General features: G+C 37.8%; 1 protein-coding gene across 12 annotated transcripts in view; it reads right to left on the bottom strand.

Annotated features, from left to right (window-relative positions):
* The window catches only part of LOC140668098 (uncharacterized), a 288817-nt gene that overhangs the window by 23005 nt on the left and 239762 nt on the right, over positions 1–26050 (bottom strand). For 11 of the 12 annotated variants that reach the window (XM_072896707.1, XM_072896709.1, XM_072896708.1 and 8 more), the window contains 2 exons: positions 19942–20042; positions 4863–6802 (listed from right to left, as the gene is read on the bottom strand). In XM_072896707.1, the coding sequence (XP_072752808.1) occupies positions 4863–6802; positions 19942–20042 (2041 nt within the window). Of the gene's footprint in view, positions 1–4862; positions 6803–7076; positions 9262–19941; positions 20043–26050 lie in introns of those variants that run through there. The other variant, XM_072896712.1, reaches the window with a different exon arrangement.

Below are 26050 nucleotides of genomic sequence, written 5' to 3'. Positions count from 1 at the left end.
ACACTATTGTAGATACCATTCATGTATAGCTGTAGCTTTAAACATTAAAAAATAAGCATTTAATAATGTGCGATTTGTTTATAATTACTAAGTTTATATATATATAATTTTTATAAATTTATATAACTTTATAAATTATTTTACCAAACATCAAATTTTTTATAATTATAAAATATCATAGCAAAAAGTAATAATAATAAATGTATAAAGTTTAAAATAGAGTAGAAAGAGAATGATCCTTGGCACAAATAATTTATCGCAATAATTTTTTTATTTCTAGATAATAGCTTATTAATAGATTATAACTAAAACTAAAATTTTCTACCAATTTATCTGCCTAAAAAACAGATCTCGATACTTCAATGTCGCAATCATCGCAAGTACATCATGATCGCGACGGAACATAGGTAAGTTTGTCACGTGTGTTAGAGGGTCGAAAAGAGATTCCGGAGGAGCCCCTTAAGGGGTGGCCAGCTTTAGGTTAGTTGACGGGAGTTCTCCTGAAGTGAGCGCACTTTTATAAACTTTGTCGTGTACTAATCCTTCATCCGGGCCTGATCCCTTAGCCAACTACGTTGGGGCTCTCCAATCGAGCGCCGTGACGGCGAGAAACTTCATCAGGTCGTCATTTCGCGTTTCAGAAGAGCGAGAACTGACGGAAGAGATGGAGAAAGAAAGTCGATCCCTACTTAGATGTTCGTCTTTTTCTTAAGGCGCGGGTGGCATCGCCCTCCTTATAAATTGGATTACGATACGTGACGTCATTAGCGGCATGCTTTATTTGCGGACCACGATGTTCTCCAAGTTCCGAAGTTGAACGATGGGACACACTGTCAGGATTGTTCGCAACCTCGCTTAATGCCACGAAGAGAAACTAGACGGATTAATTTTGTTTCAAAATCAGAGAATTTGCCAAAGATGAAGATCGAAATGTGCTGAATTTTCATTGGAATAAAAATAAATATCGTCACGATATATATGAATGAAAAATACACGTAATGAGCGTAAAACTAATACGTTACGAATATTAGAAAATTCGTAATAGAAAAAATCGGTGTTATTTTTATTTTGAGGAAGAATCGCTGAAGCTTCCTGGTTTTTAATTAGCGCCGGGTAAAAAAGGTTCACCGGATAACTGAGGGCGAGCAGTTGCCCTTGTAGGATTAATAAATTAGCCGTAAGGTTTTAAAACGGCCACGTCGGTGACTAAACTCGGGGATGAAAAGAAAGAGCAAACGAGAGAGTGAGAGAAATAGAAAGAGTAAGAGAGAAAAAACGAGCCAAGGGGCAGATAATGGTTCCGGTCAACAAAATGAATACCGGCACGCGCTGTTCTTTCCGGATGTCTGAATAGACTTGTAACGAGTCGGTCAGACCTGCCTTCACCCTTATTTTTCTTCTATCTTCTCTCACTCTCTTTCGCCATTTTCTCCCTCTCCTTCTATTTATCTATTTCTATCTTTTTTCCTTAGATTTTATCTTCCTGTTCCCTCTCTTTTAGTTTCTTTTTCCCTGCAGCATGCTGTAATGGAGCAGCGAGAGTCAGAGGGAAAAGGGAAAAGAGCGGAATCAAGGGGTGAGAACGAGGACGAGCGTCGGTCACCGAGGGTGAGCCCGTGGTCGCGTTGTAATTGTGTTATTTTGTAGCCATTTCACGTGAGGGTCCGCGGAAGGGGTAGACGTGTATATAAACACCGGGATTGTTTTATTCGGTCAGCTTGCGCGACACGCGCCGAGACTTTCGTTCGACCGCGAAAAATCATCGTCGTCATCAAGATAATCGGAGGGAATTGAGCGTCCGCTGGTTGCTAATTATTAATTCGCCGTCAAAAGTCGTTAATTAGTGCAATTGAGTATGCACGTAACGTCTGAATATTCGCGCAAGCCAATTAACTTTAGAGTAAAAAGGTACGTTGATAGTAATGCCTAAATTTGATGCTTTAAATTATAAATTGAATTTATTTGCACGTTATTTAATTGAAATCTGAATTTTCGTAATTTCCATGCTTTATCTTTGTCGAGGATCAGCTGTTGTTTTGCCAGAAAAAAATCAAGATACTAAGAAATATAATTAATATGATCAAAATTCAGCGCGCAATATATCATATAAATAGTTTTAATGAAATTCGAGGCACCTACATTTTAGCAATCAATTTCTTTATAATATTTTTAGAAATGTATATCCTTTCGTTTACATTGTTAATTGCATGGTTCAACTTCTTCGAGTTTAAAAAATGAAAAAAATTGGTGAATCGCGTGTCACGACGCGTCCTTGCAAATGCGGATACACCAAATGCCATTAATATATCACTGCATTCTTTTGAGAACATTATCTTGACATGACGTTAAATTTTTGACAAAATAGCGCTATGTATTTTAAAATTATAATTAATGGCAAAACTAAATACTTATTTTGTATCATGCAATTATTATAGCATAATGTGTATAACAAATTCAATCCTATGAGATCGTAAAGGGTTCTCAGGAATCTCCGCAGAACCAACATATATAAAGTTATACACTCTCGATCATGTAGAATAGTCGATGCATATAATAGCATCCCAGTCACTTCCCCACACTGAATCGCATGCTGGATAAGGAAAAGATCGGAGGTTCTAAAAAAAGAGAGAACAGCGCGAGGAATAATCACAAAGTAGGTATTTACACACGGAGGCGCGCGGCGCCCTTAAAGGGAGGGTAGAGCCCTCGCGCGCGAGTAAAGGTCCTTTTTATGCGTGCGGTCGCAAAGGCAGCGTAAAATTGAGTTACAGGGCAGTTTATTTTTTTATTAGCCGGCTCGACCCCGGTCGCGCGCGCGGCCGGTCTTTCTCGACGCGGAAAGGGTGGTTTTTGCGGCCGACGGATTTCCCGATAGTGGTTTTATGGCGTGTCAACACGCTCTTACGCGCGTGCATGTGCGCGCCTAGCGAATAAAAAAAAAGGCGCACGCGATCGTCACGCTAAATCGAAGATATCAAGAGCAACTCTCGGCAGCGAGAGAGAGAGAGAGAGAGAGAGAGAGAGAGAGAGAGAAAGAAAGAGACAGAATGAAAGATAGGGAGAAAAAAGGAGATGGATTTTCGATTAAAACCGCCCCTCGCTTGACCGACTCCGCTATGGTTGTATCGCTGTCACGCTGATAAGCACGCGTTTAATCGGACCCATTTATCATGTCGCGTAGTATTATCTTAGATTTCACAACAAGCAAACTATTTTAGTTACTTTAAAGCCTATCTACGGTTTAATTTTCAAAAATTGCTTGCATTTCTTTAGAAATGATTTATGATATTTTTTAATCGTTATTATTAATTCGATTAATTTTCCACATGTTCATTCTGCGACAGACGAGAAATCAAACGCGGAAGATTGAATTCTTGAAAGCAATCATCTTCGCAGCCATCGGCCGGAGAAAACGTTAAGGGGATAATGAGGACAGGCAGCCAGGCACAGGGTGGTAATAAGGTGGCTTGGAGCGGCTGGGATGCTAGTCACGTTTCCAGCCGCTGACAGCTGCGGCTTATACGTATGACGTGGTATCAACCCCAAATTTCCCCGACTAGACACGTCGTGTCTTCGCTGCCCTAAGACCCTGGAATGCACTCGAGCCTCCACCTGTCACACCATGGCGCATCTACAGTGCGACACGCGAAGATAGCTCTTTGATTCTTCCCTAAAGAAAAATTCCGTTCATTCCGTTCTCTTATACCGTGCATGCTACATTTAACGTGTCAAACTATCGGAGCAAAGTAATTTCGTTAACGCTTATTATTGGTGATTGAAAATATTCGAATGCGATTAAGCTGCTATTACTTTGTGAAGCACTATTCTTGTTAATTTGAAATGTACTTATTATAAACACGTGATATGTTTTGCATAATCAGAGAAGAGATATGACAGCAACTGATATAAGAAAGAAAAAGAATAGAAGAGTAACGACGGGGACAAAGATAGAATGCCTATATCATAGGATACGGGAGAATAATTTTGCTCGAAGAGACCTTGATTTCAGCATTTGAGTCATCACCCCTCGCTTCGTAATTATTGATTTTCCGCGCTGCCCTAACTCCCCTAACTTTATAGAGAGCAAGACAGAGAAAGCAAGAGAGAAAGAGAGAGAAATTGAGAGAAGGCGAGGAACGGCGTAAGCGAGAGAGTCGAAAATGCCTTTTGTCCCCTCTCGTAACACATAACGTACGACTAGTATAACTCCACTACTACTTATGATTACTATCTCTGTCAATAATTTAAAGAGTTTCGAACACATGTCGGAGCATTCGTTCTTCTACGGAAATTTAAAGACATCTTTAATTTTCAGAACTCTTTAAGTGTAACGTATCAGAAGCTTTGATAATACTATGTTATTTACATCTATAAATTAATAATTTCCATGAATTAACAATTTTATATATATATATATATATATATATACTTTATGTATATATATAAATGTATATATATTATACAAATTTTTAGTTTACGATTTTATTACTGATATATCGATATAACATACGAATACAGGAGAAACTGTATCGTTTCAAATAACTGTAAATAATATAGATATATCAGTATCAGATATCTTGTGGATATCAATATCCTTTAGAGCATAATATTCTAATTTATTTGTGACTGAAAATTATTATATTAGTGACATTAGTTTTTACATAAATTTAATTTTTCCTTGATGTGTATATTTTTAATATAAGATCAATTTGTTGATTCTATCTACGATTGATTGAATCGGTTGCAATAATATGCAGTTTCAATATTAATAGATCAATTTGAATATATATATATATACATATACGTCACTTTTATATAATATCGTGTTTTATATGTAACGCGACAGACATTAAAATTCTCACCTCTGCCGAGACTGGACGGAGACATAGACATTCCCGGTCTGCTACTGTCGAAGGTGCCGGGTCTCTCTGGCATTTTCATGACATTGTCCTGCTGGCCGCTCGCTGCGGGCACATCGGCAGCAATTGTCGGACTGGATGTAGTAGTGGTGGTCGATGCCGTTGTAATAGTTATGCTGGCGATGCTGTTCGTATTAGGATTTCCGGCAGGATTCGCGGTATTACCGCTATCATTGACACTGTTACTGCCGTTGGTGGTTGCTTTATTTCCGACTCCGTTGCCGTTCACGTTCGCAGCGCCGTTGTTTGCCGTGGTGCAGCTGCTCACAGCGGCGACACTGACTACTCCGTCCCTCGTGATATCTTGAATCGCACTGGCCGCTCTGGAGCCTACTCCCGCAGGCTGCAGGATCGTGTACTGTTTCGAAGAATCAGGACTAGTAACGGCAGGTAGACTGCCAGGAGGGCTCTTGCTGGGAGACACAGAATTAGCTACATTATGAGTCGTCACATGATGGCTCTCTTCCTTCGAGGACTTGAGCTGCAACAGAGACACGGTAGACTTGTCCTCCGACGCGGGCGATATGCCAGCTACGGGCTGTGGCGACGGCATCGTCGGTCCAGGCGTCGGATATCCTACAAACGTAGCGGCAGCTGGATACGGACCGATTGGCGGAATCGCCGAAGAGGCTACCGGGACTGATGATGCGCCGCGACATGTAACTTTTGAATGATCCGTGTTGGGTGGCCTAAATGCGGATGTTGCTGAGAATGGCGAGCTCGTTGGCGGTGACGAGGATGACGAAGTCCCCGTAGGTGAAACTTTCATGTTGGTATCATTATACTGTCTCTGATAATTCGAGTAAAGCGCTTGATGTTGCTGCTGATGATGTTGTTGTTGCTGCTGTTGTCTACCGATACTCTGTGGTGATTGACCATTTTTGCATGTTCGTTCGCGCTCCCTGTCATTCGATCTATCTCGATCGCTTTCGTCTTTGTCAGCCGTTGGATCGGACATGTCGATTTCAAGTTCGTTGGATGAATCATCGACTAACTCATTAAAATCTGGTGGATCGTATCGAGAATATTTGTCCGACTGCCTTCCTTGAGAGTCAATGTGTGTATTCATGTTCCTGTCGTTTCTATCTTTGCTTGATAACGATCGAACAGAAACCGGTCTAATTTTCGGAATTTCATTCTGATTGACGTTACCGACTTGAGACTGAATATTCGCGCATTCGTTCTCAATTTTCAGAAGATTATCCAAGTCTTTTTTAGTTTTAATCGGATGTTGTTGTTGCTTCGAATCTTGTCTATTTTGCTGTTGCATTTTACCAGATCGATCCTGCTGTCCGCGAAAAGTTATCACGTCCTTTAATGAACAACCAGTGTCGTTGCTTGTATTCGAAGAGGTTGATGAAGGCGATAATTTAGGATTTTCTTTCTTCTCTTCAAAGAGATTCTCAAAGTTAGACTCGTATCTATCTTCATCCGAATTGCCTCTTTGATACAGAGATCCTCTAGGTCCGGGCCAGCTACCCGACAAACTCTTCAGGGCAGCTTCTGTTTCTCTTATTAAAGTCTCGTCGTCTTCGGGTTCTTCGCAGTGTTTGCTGGATTTTCTAGCGGGGCTACCTGAATTACCCGATGTAAACGCACGTTTCTTCTGAGGCAGCGGTATGTTTTTATTAGGATCAACGATGTCAATCGTCTTTCGCGCGTCGTCGTCGCGCACGCTTTTCCTCCTTCGCTTCACGGCGGCATCAGTCGGCTCCATCTCTTGCGGCGTGTTCGTCTGCAGGCCCTTCTTGTTGATTAACAATTGCTGCTGCAACGGTTGCTGCGTCTGTTTAGGATTCTGCGTGACCGACTCTGCTTCCAGCTTCCGCTTTTTGAGATGAGCCATCGCATTCTGTCCGCCCGGCACGCTGGTCAGTTCCACCCTGGAACACAAAAATTCCAGAGGATCAGCAAGTCTGCTCTGCCATGCGGGCGCAAGGGACGCGGTGCATTCGTACACGAGTGCAAGGTCAATTTTGTCAATTTCGAGGTCGGCGCGATCTAACGAGAGAGGCCACCTCGCTCAGGATCCTTGCCGCTCTTTCGTTGCGGTAGATCCTCAGCGCCTGCCCCACAGGCCTCTTCTCTTTCTCCTTCCATCATCTACTTACAACAGCGCATTCAAAGTCTAAGGAACTGTCTCTCAAGAGAATTCACCTGACATCCGCAGAGGATCGTCGAGTACGTCGCCACGAATCCCAAGTGTCATTCTGTGCCGAGATGCGTCCGTATATTTCCCTTTTTTTTTTTTTTTTTTTTTCTTTCTCTATCTCTGTTTCTTTGTCTGTCCTGATGAACGATCGCTTGAATTCTCGTATTATTTTCTCTAGCAAGTCACACACTCTATCTTGCTTCGTCCTTGCAGCAAATTCGAGATGTTCCGACAGGCACTGCGTGACACGCACGCGCGCATGCACACAGCGAGGACACGCGTGCTCGACACAAACCACCGATATCTATATATACATATATGTATATATACATATATATATATATACATATGTATACACATATATATATATGTAGGTAACAAGTCCGGATCGGTGTGCGCGATGGGCCCTTTCAGACGGGGTGCTCGCGAGCTACTGTGCTATGTTTAAGTTCGTTCGGGGGTGGCGATCTTCCGTCGCGCACGGAGGGGATGAAGACTTGCGCGGGCAGCCGGCGGCTTCTGCTTCGTCGCGAAAGGTGGGGGCGGGTTCTGCGCACTGTCCACCCCCTTGAGCTTGGCTGGAGCACGATTCCCAGCCCCTCTGCACATCCCTTTCGCTCACCTCAAACCCCCGCCACGGATATCGTAGAAGGGGGACACGATTCCTGGGTGCACACCTAGGACTCTCTCCTTCTCTCTCAGTGTGTTGAGGTACGTGCTCTCCGTACGCCTTTCCCGCTTATATCCACCCGCGTCTATACTACCATCCCTCCGCCATCCTTCGGGCTGCCTCGCGTTACTATATGTATGTACATGCTACTTGGTTCTCTCTTTGCTGCTTTAGGAATCCGAGCAACATTGGTCCCGGCCAGCGACCTCGCGGGTCTACTCCCTTTTGCAACTCGCGAGTTCTTTGCGTAGCTGGATTTTCAAAGGAAAAGTCAAATCTTTGCTAGTCTGAACAGAAATAACTTTCTACATAGCAAATTTGTAATTTTCTCTTCGTAAATTCCTGACTAACGATAAATATAGTATAATAAGACGGCTATTTGGGCAGACTGAAAGTCATTGCAAATTCGGATTTATGATTAATTACACTGTACATAATTTCGCAAACATAAATGGGTCGAACGTGTAAATATATGTCCATCACACAATATTCACGATATTCATTTATATATTAAAAATTAATCTCTCATCATATATTTATATTTATAGTTATTTTTATTTTATAGCGAACAAAACGCTAAAAAAAATTATATAGAATTAGCATAAGAAAGAGTACAGTAATTCCACAATGATAAGATATTAATAAGATTGGATTAATATCGCTCATTTGCTTCACACCGTATCAATTAGATTTGGCGGTAATGATATTTAATAAAATGTTCAAATATTTCAAAATTTCCAAATTATTCATAATCTTAACGACTACACATTATTTCAAATTAATAAGTTATCCGTCTTTCAGATGACTTATAAGACTTTTAGGCCTTTAACTGCATGACGCTTGCCCTTTGGTACGCTCGTAAGGTTTACAGCGATAGGAGGAACCTACAACTGGAATTAGATAAACCCGAGCTCCTGGAGGTGGCGGAGCGGAGTCAGAAGAAGAGCGGGATCAGCGTCAGCGCTTAGCGGAGCTCCCTAGGATCTCAAGGAATGAGAGAGCTTCCCTTAAACCTTAAACCCTCCTCAGACCACGTAGTCGGGAGTTTAGAGCGACGAACTCTTGCTAGGGACCGCGGAGGGAGGACGGCGGGAGTGCCCTCGTCCAAAATCGGAAGTTAAATCGCACCAACGGCTTAAGACATTATCACTTTTCTTTGCGAATCAATGCTCTTGAAACTGGCCTTCAACGGAGAAACTGCGTAAGGATGAGATGGGCAGAGAGGAAAGGTGGGAGGGGATACGATGCAAGAAAGAGCTAGAATCCCTTCGAGTTGGGGATCGATGCGTCCTGGTCCACCCTCCAATTACGTGTCATCCCTTACGGTCTGTGGGGAATAATTAGAAAGCAAGCGTATAGTCCTAGTATGGGTGAACAGAAACTCAGATGTATTACGTAAAGGTTGACTTTAAATTTTCGCAAAAAGAAACATTGTCGATACCGTCGAAATCTCCATCAGAGACGCCTATAAACGTTTCTAATATCACGTGAGACATTGAACAGATTTTAATTTTTATTTATAATTGCTCTCGTTCTCTTTAATACACCGATTTTTCTACAGTTGTAATAATATCAATATATATGAGTAATATCATGAATTATTTTATTTATAAGAAATTAATATTTTTAATATATCAAGTAGTAAAAAAATTCATAACGTTGAAATAAAAAAATCAAAAAAAAAAATTAAACAAAAATTACAATTATTTTTAAGACTACAATTATTTAAGTATTATAACTTTTTATAATAAATCTTTTTCTTTAAGGAATTTTTATACATATCAAAATTTGACAAATATTTCTTAAGTTTTTAGAATAGATGCAAGAGATTTGAGACATTTGAGAATCTGTACGCGCCAATTAATTAACATGTGCCAAGCATAGTGTGGCATGGGTAAGAGGACGGTTAGACAGAACACGACGACGCAAGGCGGACGATGGTGCTTCCATTGCAGGGATTAGAGTATTAAGGCGACGTCACGTCACTAAAGTCTAAAGGAAGCTCCTTGGAACTGTGCTCGGAGAGATAGCCCAAACTTGCGTTCTCTATCTTCTGTCTCTCTCTTTCTCGCTGTGACTCTTTCCTTCCTCTTCTGTTTCTCTGACCAGCCTTCTGTTTTCGTCTTACCCTCTCGCTCTTTTATCTTATTTCCTCTATTCATGTCTACACACATGCAAATTCTTTTTCCTTTGTTTTTCTCTATTTTGCTCTCACAATCAGTTCCCTTATCCTCCTTTTCTTTGTGCTTTTATAAGTCCTCTAATATCATTTTTATAACGTTCAATAATTAGATAACAATTAGAAACTAATAAATTACAATCCCGTATTATATTGAAGGCGAATTTTGCTAATTTGTATTAATTCGGCTTTCAAAATATTAGCGTTAGTCAGAAAATATTAACGTCCGCTAACAGTATTAGATTAATAATATAAATAACAAACCTCATCCATGCGTGTAAAAGACCTCTAAATTATTAATTAAAAAAATAAAGTACCAAGATAAAGCATCAAAGATAAATAAAGTCTGATAAAAATTATAGTAACTTAAATGATCCTCTCGTAAACGTTTTAATTATAGTGAATTTCTTGCAATTGCAAAAATCACGCATTGGTAACTTCATCCCGGAGCCTGTCGAGGGTGTTCTCGAAAAAAGACGGTCATACGTCTTTTTCTCGCCGACGTGCGAGGGTGGGCAAGATCGGCGCTAGGCGAGCGCCGGATAATTTAGGGGTCTCTCACGCGTGGATAATGGGGAACTTGGCTAATGCACCCCACTTGGCACCACGTAGATTCGCATGAATTTTGTGCGATTCGGCCTTTGTGCCTCCCTTGTTCTCTGCCGTTAGTGACTCGCGTTAAGAAAACAAGAACAAGTGCAGGCTTAATTGTCACAATTAAAAAAAAATTCATTATACAGACTTATACTAGTTGTATCAATATATATATTAAAATGTTTTATTAACAGTAATTATTTAACTACTTTTTTTAGAATTCGAAACACTTATCGCTTTGTTACTTTATTCGCTAATTTATAATTTGACATATTATAATTAAATAAAATAGTGATAATATATTGGCGCATATTTTATTAAAAAAAAAGCTTTTAAATAACATAACAATGTTCTTTTCAAATTATATCATCTCTATGAATCTCGTTTTAAACTAACAATACGGAATTGGCTTTATTTCTGAACTGATTCAAGATGCGATCGTTATTTGCTTTCTATAGCTGTCATTACAAAAAAACAGGAAGCAAGAGAGAGAGAGAGAGAGAAATTTTAAAGCGAATTGCAGATATATAAAAGATAAAAAGAGAATATGCTGTGACCGAGACAGCTGAGCTGTCCGTTTGACATCATTTTGCCGTTCGACTCGAGGGAATACTCCGTCGTCTAGCTACTAACTGTCCATCCATTCGTTGAGCTTTCTCCTTCTTCCTATTTTTTTTCGTTCGTCCCATGAGTATACCCTCGCTTACCGGCTGACATCTTAAACCAATCGAATTCTAATCAAATATTTAGCATTGACCGGGCCAACGCTTTAAGTGGCTCCTCCATCGCCGAACTTTACTTCCTTCCAATAAATCCCTCATCTTACATCTTCGAAAATTTCAACAGATCAACAAATTTTAAGCTGCTATATTCGTTTTAAGACAATTAGATTCACAAATATCAGTCACAATCGATAAATAAATTTTACTCAAAGCGAATAAGACTGTGAAAAAATGTTTAATCTATAAATATACAAAGCTTAAACCAGTTTTATGAGAATTACTACATTACAAATATCGCGAAAATTTGACGATACAGAGAGAGAGAATTCGAAAAAGAAAACTAAGATTTTTCGACAATTTTTATTCGCGTACGCGAAATGTATTCTTAAAACATTAAGTATCGTTGAGGCATTGATTAACGAGCTGATACCCGAGCTGCAGATCGCGAGGCGATTTTGGCCCGCAGTGAAGGTCGTTTTTTTGTCCCTTTCGCCACATGGCAATACGTCACGCGTCCCGTTTTCGGGGTGTAATTAAAGAGAGCGCAGAACAGCATGACGCCTCGGGCCTGTCTAGGGGGGTGGCGTAAGAAGCGGGGCGAGGCGACCGGGGTCGAGGGTACGCGCGGGATATAAGGGATGTGTTTTACCGAGGGATACTTACACGCCATCCCCGCGCGGCACATATTTTCATATAACAAAACCATCTGCGTGCCGCGCATAACAAATTTCAACTGATTTATAGTGAGACCGCTGGCGGTGGGAGGCCGCAAATTTTCGCAGTTACGGAAGCCGGCGACTACGCTGTTGCAAAACGAGTCCTTACATCTTGCCATTCACAAATTGCGCCTTTTCAAGTTTAACGCCTTTAGAAAAAGATAGTAAGTGGCTACATGTATGTATATGCATTTAACACGCGACGAATTCAAATAATTTTCGAATCGAGTATATGGATGGCTCTTTTAGCGCATATTTAACAGGAAAAATGCGCGATTTTCCACCATGTGCGAAAACGCGGGAGTACAATGGAGTTTGCAAACTTTAAAATCGTACTTTGTATTCTCAGATATCTTCATCTCGAATGGCAGATAAATTGAAAAGAACGTCATGTCTCCCAAGGGTTTAATGCTGATATCCACTGGAAAAGCGACCTTAAAGGGTTGCATCGAGGAGGCGGCAAAGACGGGATATATACAGAAAGGAGCGAGGGGGTAAGAAGCGACTGTGCTCGGACCAACCGACGTCCGACCATGCCATCGGATCGATAACGTCATAGTGACAAGTACTAGTATATACGTAGGTATATACACTTCTACATGTAATAACGTTATTTACGTTAATTTAGACATATATTCTCATTGATATATTTAATACATATTAAAAATTTTACAATAAAAAACCGTTATCTTTTGGTAGTTTTTTTAATGCAACTAATTATTTTTTTCTGTAATTTTATAATACCCAATTATAGCAGCCGTAACATTTTATTTTACAATAAAGCTTTTTGCGCGATACGTAGGGAAAAAACTTGTTCATCTATTGCCATTTCTTTTACTTAATAAGACAAGAAAATAAATACAAATATAGGTAAGAAAATTATAATATGAGTTTTACTCTACGTCATTTACGATTCTTATTTTTATACAGATACATATTTAAATATGTAAAATCATAAAGTTCAAATAGAATCTTATATTTCCGACATAAGTATATATTAGGTCATATTTTAATATTTCCCTACGAAATGTTAATGGAAAGTTTGCGCGAGCGCAATATCTCACAATTTTAGGCAGTCCGATTTTAGGGCCGAAGAATCGTGAATTTTTCTTGCGAAATGAGAAGAGCAGTAAATCTAGAAACGAACCTGGAATAAACTGTCCGCGGGGGCTATGGCTATAATAATATGCTTCCGCCGCCACCAGATTGTTACGGCTAGCTGAAATTACCTCTCCGAAAAGTGGTCCGCCTCGCGCTATTCTTGGATTACGATGCAATTTCTCGAGCCTCGCACTGATAATAATGACGACCCTTAAAACTCGAGAGCCCTCTCACTGTGGATCGCCTCGCGATGTTACATGTACGTATACGTACGTAATGCATATCACCAATGAATATCATCCCTATAAATGTATTCGACATATCGTCATAATTATATAATCAATAAAGGAGTATGGAGAAACGTCACGACATATCGAATTTAATAATTACATGTTTAAAGATAAAATAACTTTAAAATATTTTTAAACCTAATTTTCTTCAACAAAGTTTAAGAGTCTCATTTTATGAGACTCTTTGTATAATGTAATAGAGTTGATTATTAATCACATAGAAATCTAAATTATATACGTGATGATTTGCGATCCTAAAGCATTTTAAATCGTGTGTAGGAATGTAATGCGCAAAATTCTAATTCTCAAAGCATTATCGAAGACTGCGTGAGTACGTACACGGCCATAAAGTGAAAAAAAGGACCGCAGTCGTTTGTTACGAGAGGCAGTTGTAACGGAAGGGCACGTATCGCGAGTAACATGATTACAAATATATCATAAGCTCCTTCGACCGGCCTTGAGCGCGAAGGGCGAGGCTCGAAAGAGAAAAGACAGCCCGTGCTGCAAAAGGAGGAGGGTGTCCTTCGACACGCGATACACGTGCGTCGCCTGTCAATGCGGCTTTATCGTAGCAAATCACTGCCGTACCGGCGAAATAAAGACAAAGAGAAGCGAACGAGCTGTTTGAGAGAGACAGGGTGAGTAAAAAAGGCACGTAGCACATCCGGCTAAATCGAATTGACGGAGCACGTTTCTTCCATACCGCGTCGGAAAAAAAAACCTCGAAAGGATACGCGCCGCAACGAACAAACATTGTCCGGCAAACTGTATGATTTGTGCTAGGGTGGAGGGGAGAGGGAGCTACAAACTTTTCGGGATGAAAAGGAGTAAAAACGCGGAGCACGCTCCAAATCGGTAAATCTCAATGTAACTTGTGAAACCGAATGACAGGAATTGATCTGACAATGAGAGACTTGTGACAATTTATGTACGAGTTACTCATATATGATAAGACTATATTGAACTCTCTCTCTTTATTTTATAAAATTTCTTAATTTAGAATATTACTTTAATTATTGATTTAGCTGTTAAAAGTTGAACCAAAAAATGACACATTTTACAGTAAAATTAAAGAGTATCAGCAAATTAATTTTTGACGATAAAATTAAATCTTGTTTAATATTTAAACAAATTTCTTTTACAACAGAGCATTAATCTAGTTATAATATTATAATCAGTATTATAATATTATAACTAGATTAATGCTCATTTATCTGATCTTGAAAGTGAAAAAGTTGCAACACACGCGCGATGGGTTTTGATGAGATTAATTTCAATTTCATCAAAAACTTTTTACCTAAAGAACATCACGCAAGATTGAGAATATTCTATATAAAAGAAATAAAGTTTCTCTAGAAATTTTTTTTATAGATTCCTCTATAAAATGTATAAACGACTTGTCCCTCGATCAATTTTTATGTCTACCTCTAAAAATCAGAGAAATGAGTTATTTCTCATGAGACGACTCTCATTCTTGACGAATAAAGAAGAATCGGTCTGTATAAGAGCGCGGGTAAAAGGGCCGCGATATCGCCGTGAATCGGCGCTACGGAAACCGCCCTCGCAGCCCGAGACAGCCAGATATCTCGGAATGTTTTACACCTCATTAGGCAACAATGTGTTGTTGCCACGGTGAATTATATCGGGCATGAGACGCCCGTCAAGACAAATGGCTCGAACCGGAGGTAATTGTGGGCTTTTATTAGCTCTGGTTTCTCCCGTTGGCTGCGAATCGCGCAACGCGGGAGACGCCGAGCCAGCAACGCAGCGACAGCAACCCTTCTAACTCCTTCTGCTACCGTCCCCCCCCCCCTCCCTCTTCCCGTTTCACCGTCCCTTACATCCACCACCCACTCTTCGCCCCATCTCTAACCGTCGCACCGTTGCTTTCGACGATGCGTAATTACTCGCGTGACAGTAATGCGGGAATGCGAATCTCGCCTCTCTAATGCCTGCAGAGTCATCCCTTCCCTTTATATTTACTTGCTGCGCTTGTTGTGGCATAGTCATCGTTTGGTTGCGTTTCCTTCGACTTTTAATTCAACTGATTGCTGAGAGATTAAAAAACAATCTCGAGAGTCACGAAAATATAATCGTTATGCTTCGACAAAGCCAATTGTGTTACAACAGACCAAGTGTTAATAAGAAAATCTTGTTAATTATGTATTAATTAATAAAAGGATCGTAAATCGGAGAGAGACAGCTGATCCACAGAATTGTAAAAAGTTTATTGATCAGTCGATTATCTGCAAGCAATACTTTTGTTATGTTTCTAATTAATTAAATAATTCAAAAACAATTAAAAATTAATACTTTGAGTCTGAGAATCTAATTTTTATTCTGATCTTGATTTTTTACACATATCTTTTTATTATCTATCTCGACTCACAATTGTAAAGTGTCACTTTTACGTTTTAATCTTTCAATTCACAGAATATCTATGCTAACTAAATTGCAGTTTTTCAAAAGTTCATGCACAAATTTAATAAATTTAATAATAATGTATGTAAAAATATATAATAATATATGTAAAAATAACATACTTTTAAAAATAACAAGGGATAACGGGAGAATCGTTGCGAAACAAAGTTAGTGACAGGAAATCGTGGAATAAAGTGTCATTACTCATATGTCCTCTTTAGCAACGAGCGAAACCGCGCCCATTTTCGAGGGGAAAATACAGGCTTTTGAAAGACCGTATTTTCATGACGAGAGAAAACGGCTATCCACACGTTATTACGAGTCGCTCGCTACATATGCGGGCCAAGCTCTCCCTCTTTTGCTCGTTGCCCCGCGACTCATGTATTTATGCATTTCCACCGACTGGTTGCTCCTTGACTCGCATTCACGCATATATGCGGGCGAAACTGCGTCGCGAACAAGCGTAAATCGCCCATATTCGCTTTGTATGATAAAGAAAAATAATATACCTAGACGCGAAGAACTTGATTTTTTTAAAGAGAGGCATCAACAAAATATAAAAAAAATATATATATATATATATACAAATTGCCGCGGAATATTTTTTAATTGAGATATGAAAAAAGAAATTTTTCCTTGGATTAAAAACTAGTTGTGATTTTTACCAGATACTCTCATGGTTACCTTTTATTATACGAAAGCCATATTTATTCATTGTATTCAATTCGGATTCACTTACGATATGATTTACTTACTACGAAGGCGTACCTGGAAGCTGGTGATGGGAATTTATTGTAGGCGGAGGCTACCTTCTAAAAGCCACGATATCCAAAGACGAAAAGAGAACGTGGAAGACGAAGGATGAACGAGGAAAGGGAAGGGAAGATAAAGAGTACGTCTTTTCCTCATATTCTATATCCTGTATGGCTCATAAAAGTTTGTAAGGACGTCTTGCGAAATGCAGATTTATCGCGACGCTTCTGTCTCGCGAGTCATCGTTTTTTTAGAATTCTTCATGATTGAGTAACATTATTATTACATAAAATGACATGCAAAGACGTATCGCAAAAAAAAGTTTTTTCAATTTTGGAATCAAGTTTTTACTTGTGGAAATTTGATTAAATATCATCAATATTCATATACATGATTTTTTATATATATTAATTTTATATATATATATATATATATATAAATGCAATTATATTTAAAATTGATCCATCTAAAATTAACGTAATAAGATTTGAAAAAGTGGGAATACTTTTTATACTTTTTTTTTTAACTGTATTATTGTTATGAAATTAGTAAGAAACAAAAATATAACACATATTTCTGAAAAAATATTTAAGATATTTATATATAATTTATATCCGTTGAAGGAGATCTTTATAAGTATACATATATAAACAAACATATTAGATGATAGTATATACATAACGCTCCTTTATCCGGCAGTATTGAATTTTTATTCGGCTCCTATAACTGCCAGCTAGCCTGCATTGTGCTTTAAAATGCATGTGCGACTTAAATCAAGATGACAATAATTGTGTCTAGTAGACATGGATGACCGATTCCGAAACATTTGTTCGTTCACCCTCTTCTTATAAATCATCCATTATTAGATTCTTCGATGATAAACAAGCAGCTGCAATGTTAAAACATCTCTATATTTAGATTATTAATTGCGTTATAAATGTCATTTTATAATGTTTATTATTATAACTGTATTATATCATGTTTATTATTAAGAATCGAGAAATATTATTTAAAATTTAAATAATAAGTTATATATAATAATGTTTCAGAAAATTATTGAAGTAAACTATCTCATACACATGTATCTATTAGTAAATGTATTATTTTATGACATAAGCTTATGTAATAGAGGATTTCCATGAAAATACGAGAAGGTCTCGAGAATAGCAAAGCAAAACGAGCACTAGTTGTGCTTGCCAATTTACGCGGAGCGATATTTCGGTCGATCGACACAGTCGGGGCACAGAATGCCACAGGGTGGAATAGCGGTTGGGCAAAGAGGGGAAGGTGGTAGGAGGTAGAGGACACAACCCCCCATGAACCCGAACATGAATTAAAGTTTTAATTTCTCTAAATCACTGTTCGCCCTCGAGCGCTTTCCACCAGACGGTCCGTTACTTATAGCCTTTGCCCTTTTTACCGCCTTCTTTTTTCCCATTCGCCTCGATCTTACCAACGGCCCGACCCTCGCCAATAGGGAGAAATCGATATGCACTTATCCGATGACTCTTGAGACTCCGAATAACGAGTCCTTCCCCTTTTTTCGTTCCTTTTTTTCTTTATTTTTTCGCGTACTTCCGAGCGATAAGCAGAACTGCCGGAAATCGTCTGATCTCGAATATTTCGCCGCGAAATTGCCGGATTTATATTTATATAGCTATATTTATCCACAGAATATTTGCATCTTCTTTCTCCATTACCGATTATCCATCACGCTTTCTCAGTAAGAATATATTCAGTATTTTTATATAAATTGCGGTAAAGTTATTTCACAGTAGAGAGCTGATCTAATCATCTTACGTCGAAAAAGGTTTCTAAATTATCTGTATGCAGCAAAGCAATCAACAAACTTTGGTTAATATACGATGTTTTTATATATGTCGTTTACCTTTTTAACTTTTACATCAGCTTGAGAGCTTTTCGCGTTGTGCAAATGAGATAAACCCACTCTGCACAAATATACATATATATATATATATATATATATATATATATATATATATATATATATACAAGTATAAAGAGCAAGTATAAAAAAAATATTCACGCTTTTTCTCTCTCTCTCTCTCTCTCTCTCTCTTTCTCTTTCTTTCTCGTGTATTTTACACTAATCGATCTCATACTAAATAATTCGAAATGGAAATAAAAGTACAATGCGAACAAATTCAAAAATCGTTTAGTAGGCGGTATCACGAAACGCACGGCGGCAATCTCGCCCGTGTTTTCGGGCTGAAAGGGAGAAATGGGGGTTGTTCATTTAAAATCATGACGTCGGCCGGAGGGCGCTGGCACGGTGGAGGCGTTAGTATTAACGTTAGGTACCACACCGGTCGGGCCACCTACAAGAAGTTCGCACAGCTCCCTTCTTCTCCTCCCCTCCCCCCCCCCTCCCCTCCGTCCTGCTACCAGGCTGCTTTCCCTACTGGGTGACATATTGTTTCCATTCTGCTCTCTCAGGCTAAAGCGCAATAAAAAACTGGCATAAATATCGCCTCTCCTTCCTTACCCCTCTTCGTCTTCCTGCGTAGCTCGCTACGCGATGCTCTGCGAAACCGAGCCGACAACAACGGAGAAACGTCTGGTGTAGGACCACACGAGAACACCATTGCTGTATTGCTAGCAATGTGGCAGTAGCGACTACTAATTTATCTGAGTGGCTTTTTGAACCGCAGAAAGGCAAACTACAAGGCTCGCAGTCTCGCCTGCGTTTTTCACGAGAAAGAGAGGAAGACACTTTTAATTTTCTTACATAAAATATAGAATAGTGTTAATCATCCTTATTGTTTTTTGCCCATCAAATACTAATATCCGTTAAATTATACAATCCATTAAATATCGTATAGAATAGAATATTATATTTAATTCCTTTTTTTTATATGTTGATTTCAGTATTTCCTCTAGAGGCTTTTGTGAAATATTTCACGTTACATACACACATACAATAATGCACATGTAATATAATATTTAGTTTCAAATGAAAGATGGTTACATCTTGCAATAAATGTGTTGTTATTATGTATCGTACTTTTTTCCTAAATTATATTATTGCATTATTATATAATTTTATTTTATTTTAGTTAAAAAAATTACATTTAATCTGTTTGATCTGTGGAAATTATATGTTATATATATGTTAGCATCTTTGACGAAAATATTATTATACATTATTTTACAAGGTGTTTCAGCACGGTTTAATAAATATTTTATTTTAAGAGACTTTTAATTTTTTATCATGTCAAATGTATTACTTCAACTTTTTTTGGTTCTAATTTATTAGGAAGGAAGAAACCAGAACTATTCTAAGTGAGATAAAAATTGTGGAAATATACATCATTTTCATATACATTCATTTTGATAACAACATCAGCTTAAATACGTTAAAGAGAAATAGCTTCAGAAAAATATAGGTATACAAATTACTTACAACGTAACAGGTTCTTCGGGGCTAGAAGGCGAGATAAAGAGCGACATGGTAGTAGCGGTCAGGCATCGTGATGTTCCTGGAGACCTGACTCGATCGTCCACCTGCAACAAGACGAACGCGATACGGTCACTCGCAAAATTGAGATTGGTCTATCTTGTCGGTCTTAACGCCGATTCGAATCGTACATTCCAGTTTCTGAAAACCCACTGCAACCAATTCACTTACAAACTGTTCACATCGCAATAGACAGAAGAAAACATGGAGAAGGCGAGAGCCCGTCGAATTCTTCGCGCGATACTTGCTACCGTCGATGGGGAATCGAGCAACAGGTAGAACAGACATGTCCTCGAGGCATCATGCTCGGCAAAGCACACGCGTGATTCACTGCATAAGTGAGTTATCAAAAGCACCTTTTTTTTTCTTCTCTGGTGCTCCAGATCAAACGATAAAAACTAAGATTATGCAGATATGTCGCGAACGCGAGACACATACATGTCAGATATATATCTTGAAGATTGATTAATTCTTCACGCTGAATATATGACATAACACATAGTAATGTTTTTATCTCTTTAATTTATTATAAAATTATACATTTTAATTTTGGAAAAATATATTTTGCGAAAATAATACAAAAAATAATTGATTTATTTCGCTCGATTGATTTTTAAATTAAGCACAATTTTCTTGGGGCTATTAATTTACAGATGTAATATGTGTGCAGATAATGTATAATTTTCTCTTTGTATATTGACACACATAAAATTGTTAATAGACTCACAATTAGTTTAATACAAGAGTTCACTTAATATGCATAAATTAATCGGGATATGTATTACATTTATACATTTAATATAAATTTTATAAAAGATCTATGTGATAATTGAAGAATTAAATTTCAAAGATAATACATTGACTAATTATTATATTATATTTACAAAATTTTTAAAAGTAATGTAAAATAAATTTGCGCGCATGACGATATATTAAATAAAATCTACTTTTTTTGTTTTACACAATGATTAAAATGACTGTCGCGATTTTCAAAAGATTAATAACGAGCATGGAGTGCTCTACGACGATCGCAGAGAGAAATAAACGTAGCCTCAGGCAAGTGGACCAGACTCGCGGCACAACCGACATCAATCTGAACGAGCGCGGGCCCGCACCCCTAACGATCCACCGAGTCATATAAATTTTATTGCCATTTCATAAATCCAGACGACCACCGCGAATAACCGTCCGGGAGCTCTCTGAGAGATTATCAGGAACGTATAAAGTTGCGAAACGTCGTACGGTTACTGTTCGCTCGATCGTTTCTGGACGCTTTTGAAGCAATTCTCGAATATGATTGCGCGAAAACTTTCACGAAAATATAATGCTAATTATCGTCTGACTTAAAAAGCGATCAAGCTGTTCAGACTATTGGCATTTTAAACCAATTCCTGAGCTTTTTATGTTCATTGCATATAGAAAAATAATAGAGTATAATGAATTCACTGTCCTCATTATTTGTTTGCGTCTGAATTTTAGTTGACATGGATATGGTGTATAGAGAGAGTGTGTTTTAATTTTTAGGGAATATATTTGAGAAAGAATTATTGTTTAATCAGCTATTAATATCATTATTTACTAATATATATATATATATATATATATATATATTTTACTGTAGTTACTTTTTTTATTCCATTTTGTGCTGCGTTATATATAACTACTTTCAAAGAATTTATTTGTAATAAGATATCAAACATAATTTTATCACATTAAACTCTTTTTCTAATTTGTAGAGATTTTTAAAAAATATATTAGCAAAATTTTAAAATATAAAATAATTGTGTACTTGTACTGTAATAAATTTCATTCTGTATCTATATATAATATAATTATGTATAATAATTACATTTAATAATTGATGCTCATCAATATATTAAGCAAAATATTATTTTGCCAATGTTGCAAATTTTAATCGGTTTTTCGGTCACAGCCGACGACAGAAAGTGAGTTGCGCTTACCACCAAAAGGTGTATTGCCTTTAATTAAGGAAAAATGTAATATGCACGAGAAACTAGACGAAGTTACGACGGCACCCCCGCGGCTCTTGAGCCACAGGGGTCGGTCGTTCCTGCGACCACAGAGGGTGGAACAAAGGAAGTTATCGCCGCGGAATTTTTATGCCGACGAGAGAAAGAAATGTAAATCAGGTCCTGATGCTCTCACTCTCCGCCGTCGTAGACTGAGAAAAGATAAAAAAAACTAAAGAATTTAAAAGTGTCGCAATCTTGTCAAAATATCGAAATCCGCGCTCATCGAAATTATCATATATACCTCTGCATATAAATTTAAAAAACATATCGATACAGAAATTTATTTATTCACAGTCTTGAAATTTAATTCGGTAAAATATATTATGTTGGTTTTTAAACAGTTGTCATTCTTGTTATGCTCTGCAATTTGTGTGACGTAATGAAATATACATGTATGAAATGCATTCTGTACAGCTTAATAGCGCCAACGCTTGAAAGATGAGCAGAACTGATCAGTCAGTTATTCAATGAGAAAGCGTTAAAGAGATGAGACGAGGTAAAATCGAAATGTAATTAAGAAAGCAAATAATCCGTACCGAACGAACTTCGTAAAATGGATCAAAGAACTCGCGAACACGATAGTCGTGGAGAAAGGGACGAAGGGGACACGCCGACGAAAGATATCGGGGTGAACTACGAGGAACCGCGTCTTGCCCTGTCGTCGTCCTGTCTAGCCCGAAGGAGTAGGGCATCAAGGAGGGGGGGGCCTCGTCGGAGACCCTCGATAAATATTTCCGTCAAGTGACCGGGGTTGGAATACAAAGAGAGTCGAAAGGTGGAATCGAGAGCGGAACGACTCGGTCTGTCTTCGGGGATGAGGAACGCCAAAAAGGAAAACGAGCTCGAGGCCAGTATATTTGCGTTGCATTACATAGTTGCGCGTTTAATCAACCGTATACCCGGAAGGAGCTTGTTCAAGAAGGAAAAAGACTGTGTGAGATGAGAAGGATACTCATTCATGTATTGAGAGAAGAGAGAAGATGCCAGTTGCGTCTTTAGAGGGAATTAATAAGATCTTGTTTATTGATCACTCGTATACGATATTTGTTTAACTCTTATGAATATAGCAGAAAAAATATGATGTGTTATTAAAATAAATTAATGCATACTTTTTTAATTATTTAACAAATTAATCAATTTTTTTTCGTAAAAATAAATGATATGTATATTTTTATTTCATCTATAATAAATATTAAATATTTATTAAACAACAAAACAGTTATACAAAAAATTAATAAAAATTAGAAAATTAGCAAATATATTTATTTTCCTTGTTTTCTGTATGATAATGAGCGAACAAAATTACTTAAATTTCTAGCATAATATTCTGAACCAAGGAAAAGGAGCGAAAGGGATCGGAGAAGGAAAGGAACAGACGCTCATGGAACGTGGAACGTCGATGGCATGACAGATTGCCTCCAATATTTTCCACCACATACATCACAGGCAGCCGCCAGACTTTAGTTCTGTTTCAGTGCTCACAACCTCCTCCTTAATTGGCATCGCCCGCGCTGATCTCTACCCGTCTCGGTAACGAAAGATTTCTCACCTCGTTAATACACATATCCGAATATGTGTTCTCGATATGCAATCACGTCAAAAAGCCGAACTTTAAATTAATATATGACTTACAGAGAGAAAGAGAGGGAAGAGGTAAGGCGGGGTAATACATTGATAATAGAACGAAGGGTCGGTGACAAACTGCCGACCGCACTTTCATCGTCAGGGATGCGATTAGGGAAAAATTCGTCCTGTTTTAATGGGGAGTGAAAATTAAATACCGCGGTGTCCACCCCTTAGGTCCGGCCACCTAATAATTCATACGTGGAATGTAAAAAGGGCAGAGCGCCCTTTTCCACGAGCCCGGAGAAAGCGCGGAGGAGCGCGGAGAAACGCGGCGGAAGTCAAGGGGGTAGAAAAATACGGGCTTCTGTTTATCTTGAGATTTGTAGCCGCCTTGTCCCCGGTATTTATTGGCTACTCCCCGGGAGTAGGAATGCCGCAGCCTGACGGACCGTTAAATTTTATTATGTTTTTTTCACCGATGTCGAAATAACGCGTCGCCAGATACAGCCTGCATTGCAGTAAGGATAAATCCTGATCGACTGTGGATCTCGACATCGACATTTCTCTCAAGGGCCATAGACTCGTGAGCTCTTGCCTTATCCTCGCTCTCGAATCGCCTTGTTTCTCTTTGTGTAGAGCTTGGAAACAAAATTCAATTTACCCGAGGTGTCAAGTGAGACGATATAACGGTTATAGCGTATTATTTACGTTATTTATAATACTAACTAAAAATTTTATATTATTTATAATTAAATTTTTTTTTTATTTTTTCTATATTTAAAGCAGTTGATAAAAATATACTTTATTGCAGAAAATTTCTAGATTTAACGAATGTAAGAGCTTCGCATTTAACGAACGCATATTGGAAGAATTTATTTTCTGTATGCGTGTAATATCTATTACATTCGTAATAATAAAGAATTTTTGCTTCAGCAAATTTGTTAGCTCGTAAACACATATCCTTCCGCAAGTCTGGATCCTGCAGTGGTCTAACCATCTCACCATGCAAAGTCATATCCGGGATTAAGGAGACGGTGGTTGCAGGCCCTTCATGATGATGGTTGCAGGCACGCTGGAGGCGCTTCGTTAAACCAGGCGCCTCATTATCTTAACAAATCTAATCTCGCGCATGGGTGTGGTTGTGGTGTTTATAAATGTCTTGTTTTCCTCCAAAACGACTGTAAGGACTGAGAAGAGGGATTCGGGACGAGGAGAGAGACAGGAGAGAGTCTACAGATTACACCTACTATTCCTTTATTATCCGTAAAGGTTCGTGAAAAGTGACGTTTACACAAATATAAATACTATTAGATTAATTTATTGTAAACAACAATTAGAATTGTTTAGAATCTATAATATATATTAGACTTAATAATTGCGTAGAGTTATTTTGAAAGACTATGATTAATTCAATTCTCTGAAAAATGCATATATTTTTTTTTCTTTAATTGATAAAAGCAAAAATAGTACTTTTGCAACTATTAATATTATTTTTTAAACTAACTACATTTTTATGCAAAATAAAGAATAGTATTTAATAGCGATAAAACATAGGGGAGATTAGGCATATAATGTGACGTTGCATAAACTGACTAGAATTCCTAATTTAATCGGAGACACACAACAAATCTTTAGACGCAACGAGAACGTGGAGAACACAACGTTGGCATTCAAGGAAGGGTAGGCCCTGTTATTATAAGATGGAGAGTACAGCTTGTCGCAGGACTAGAGACCCTAATCCCTAAAGAGCAGTAATATGAATCCTTTCTTCATTTTTCTCTCTTTCCCTCTCTTTTTCTTTCCTTCTCTCTCTCTCTCTCTCTCTCTCTCTCTCTCTCTCTCTCTTTCTCTCTTGCAATTATCATTAAAATTGTCAAGGCACGCATAAAAGTTAATTCAAAAGTTAATTTAAACCTTCATGATAGGTTTTGACATAATCTTTCTCTTGATCTTTTTTAAGATTTTGCAATATTACTCTCTTTTATGTGTTTTATTAATCCACTGTAAAAAATGTCTTACGTGGCGTAAAATTTTTTGACAAATCTTTAATTACTTTTATTCATCACTGTTTATTTTATGATTCCTTTTAACCAAAAGTTTCATCTCACATATTGCATTAATAATATATCAGATAAAACAAAAATAAAATTCAACAGAGTAAAGAATAAATGAAATTAAATAAAAATATAATAATAATCATCTCTGATAAATTTAAAATTACGATTAAATTTGTTATTAATAAATATTAATTTATCTCACTACGATTATCTTTATATTTTTTCAATTTTACCATTTTACATTTTTACAGTTTTACATTTATCACAAATTAATATAAATTTGCACATGTATGTATATATAGCTATTTTATTTTGAATAAAATCTCACTGTTAGTAATGACATTTTTAAATATTGTAAAGCAGGAAGCTTTCGTCACAGGGCAAACTCTTTCTCTTAAA

The sequence above is a fragment of the Anoplolepis gracilipes genome, chromosome 7 (assembly GCF_047496725.1).
Source record: "Anoplolepis gracilipes chromosome 7, ASM4749672v1, whole genome shotgun sequence".
In the NCBI taxonomy this organism is placed as follows: Eukaryota; Metazoa; Arthropoda; class Insecta; order Hymenoptera; family Formicidae; genus Anoplolepis; species Anoplolepis gracilipes.
This window is presented reverse-complemented; position numbering and strand designations above follow the sequence as displayed.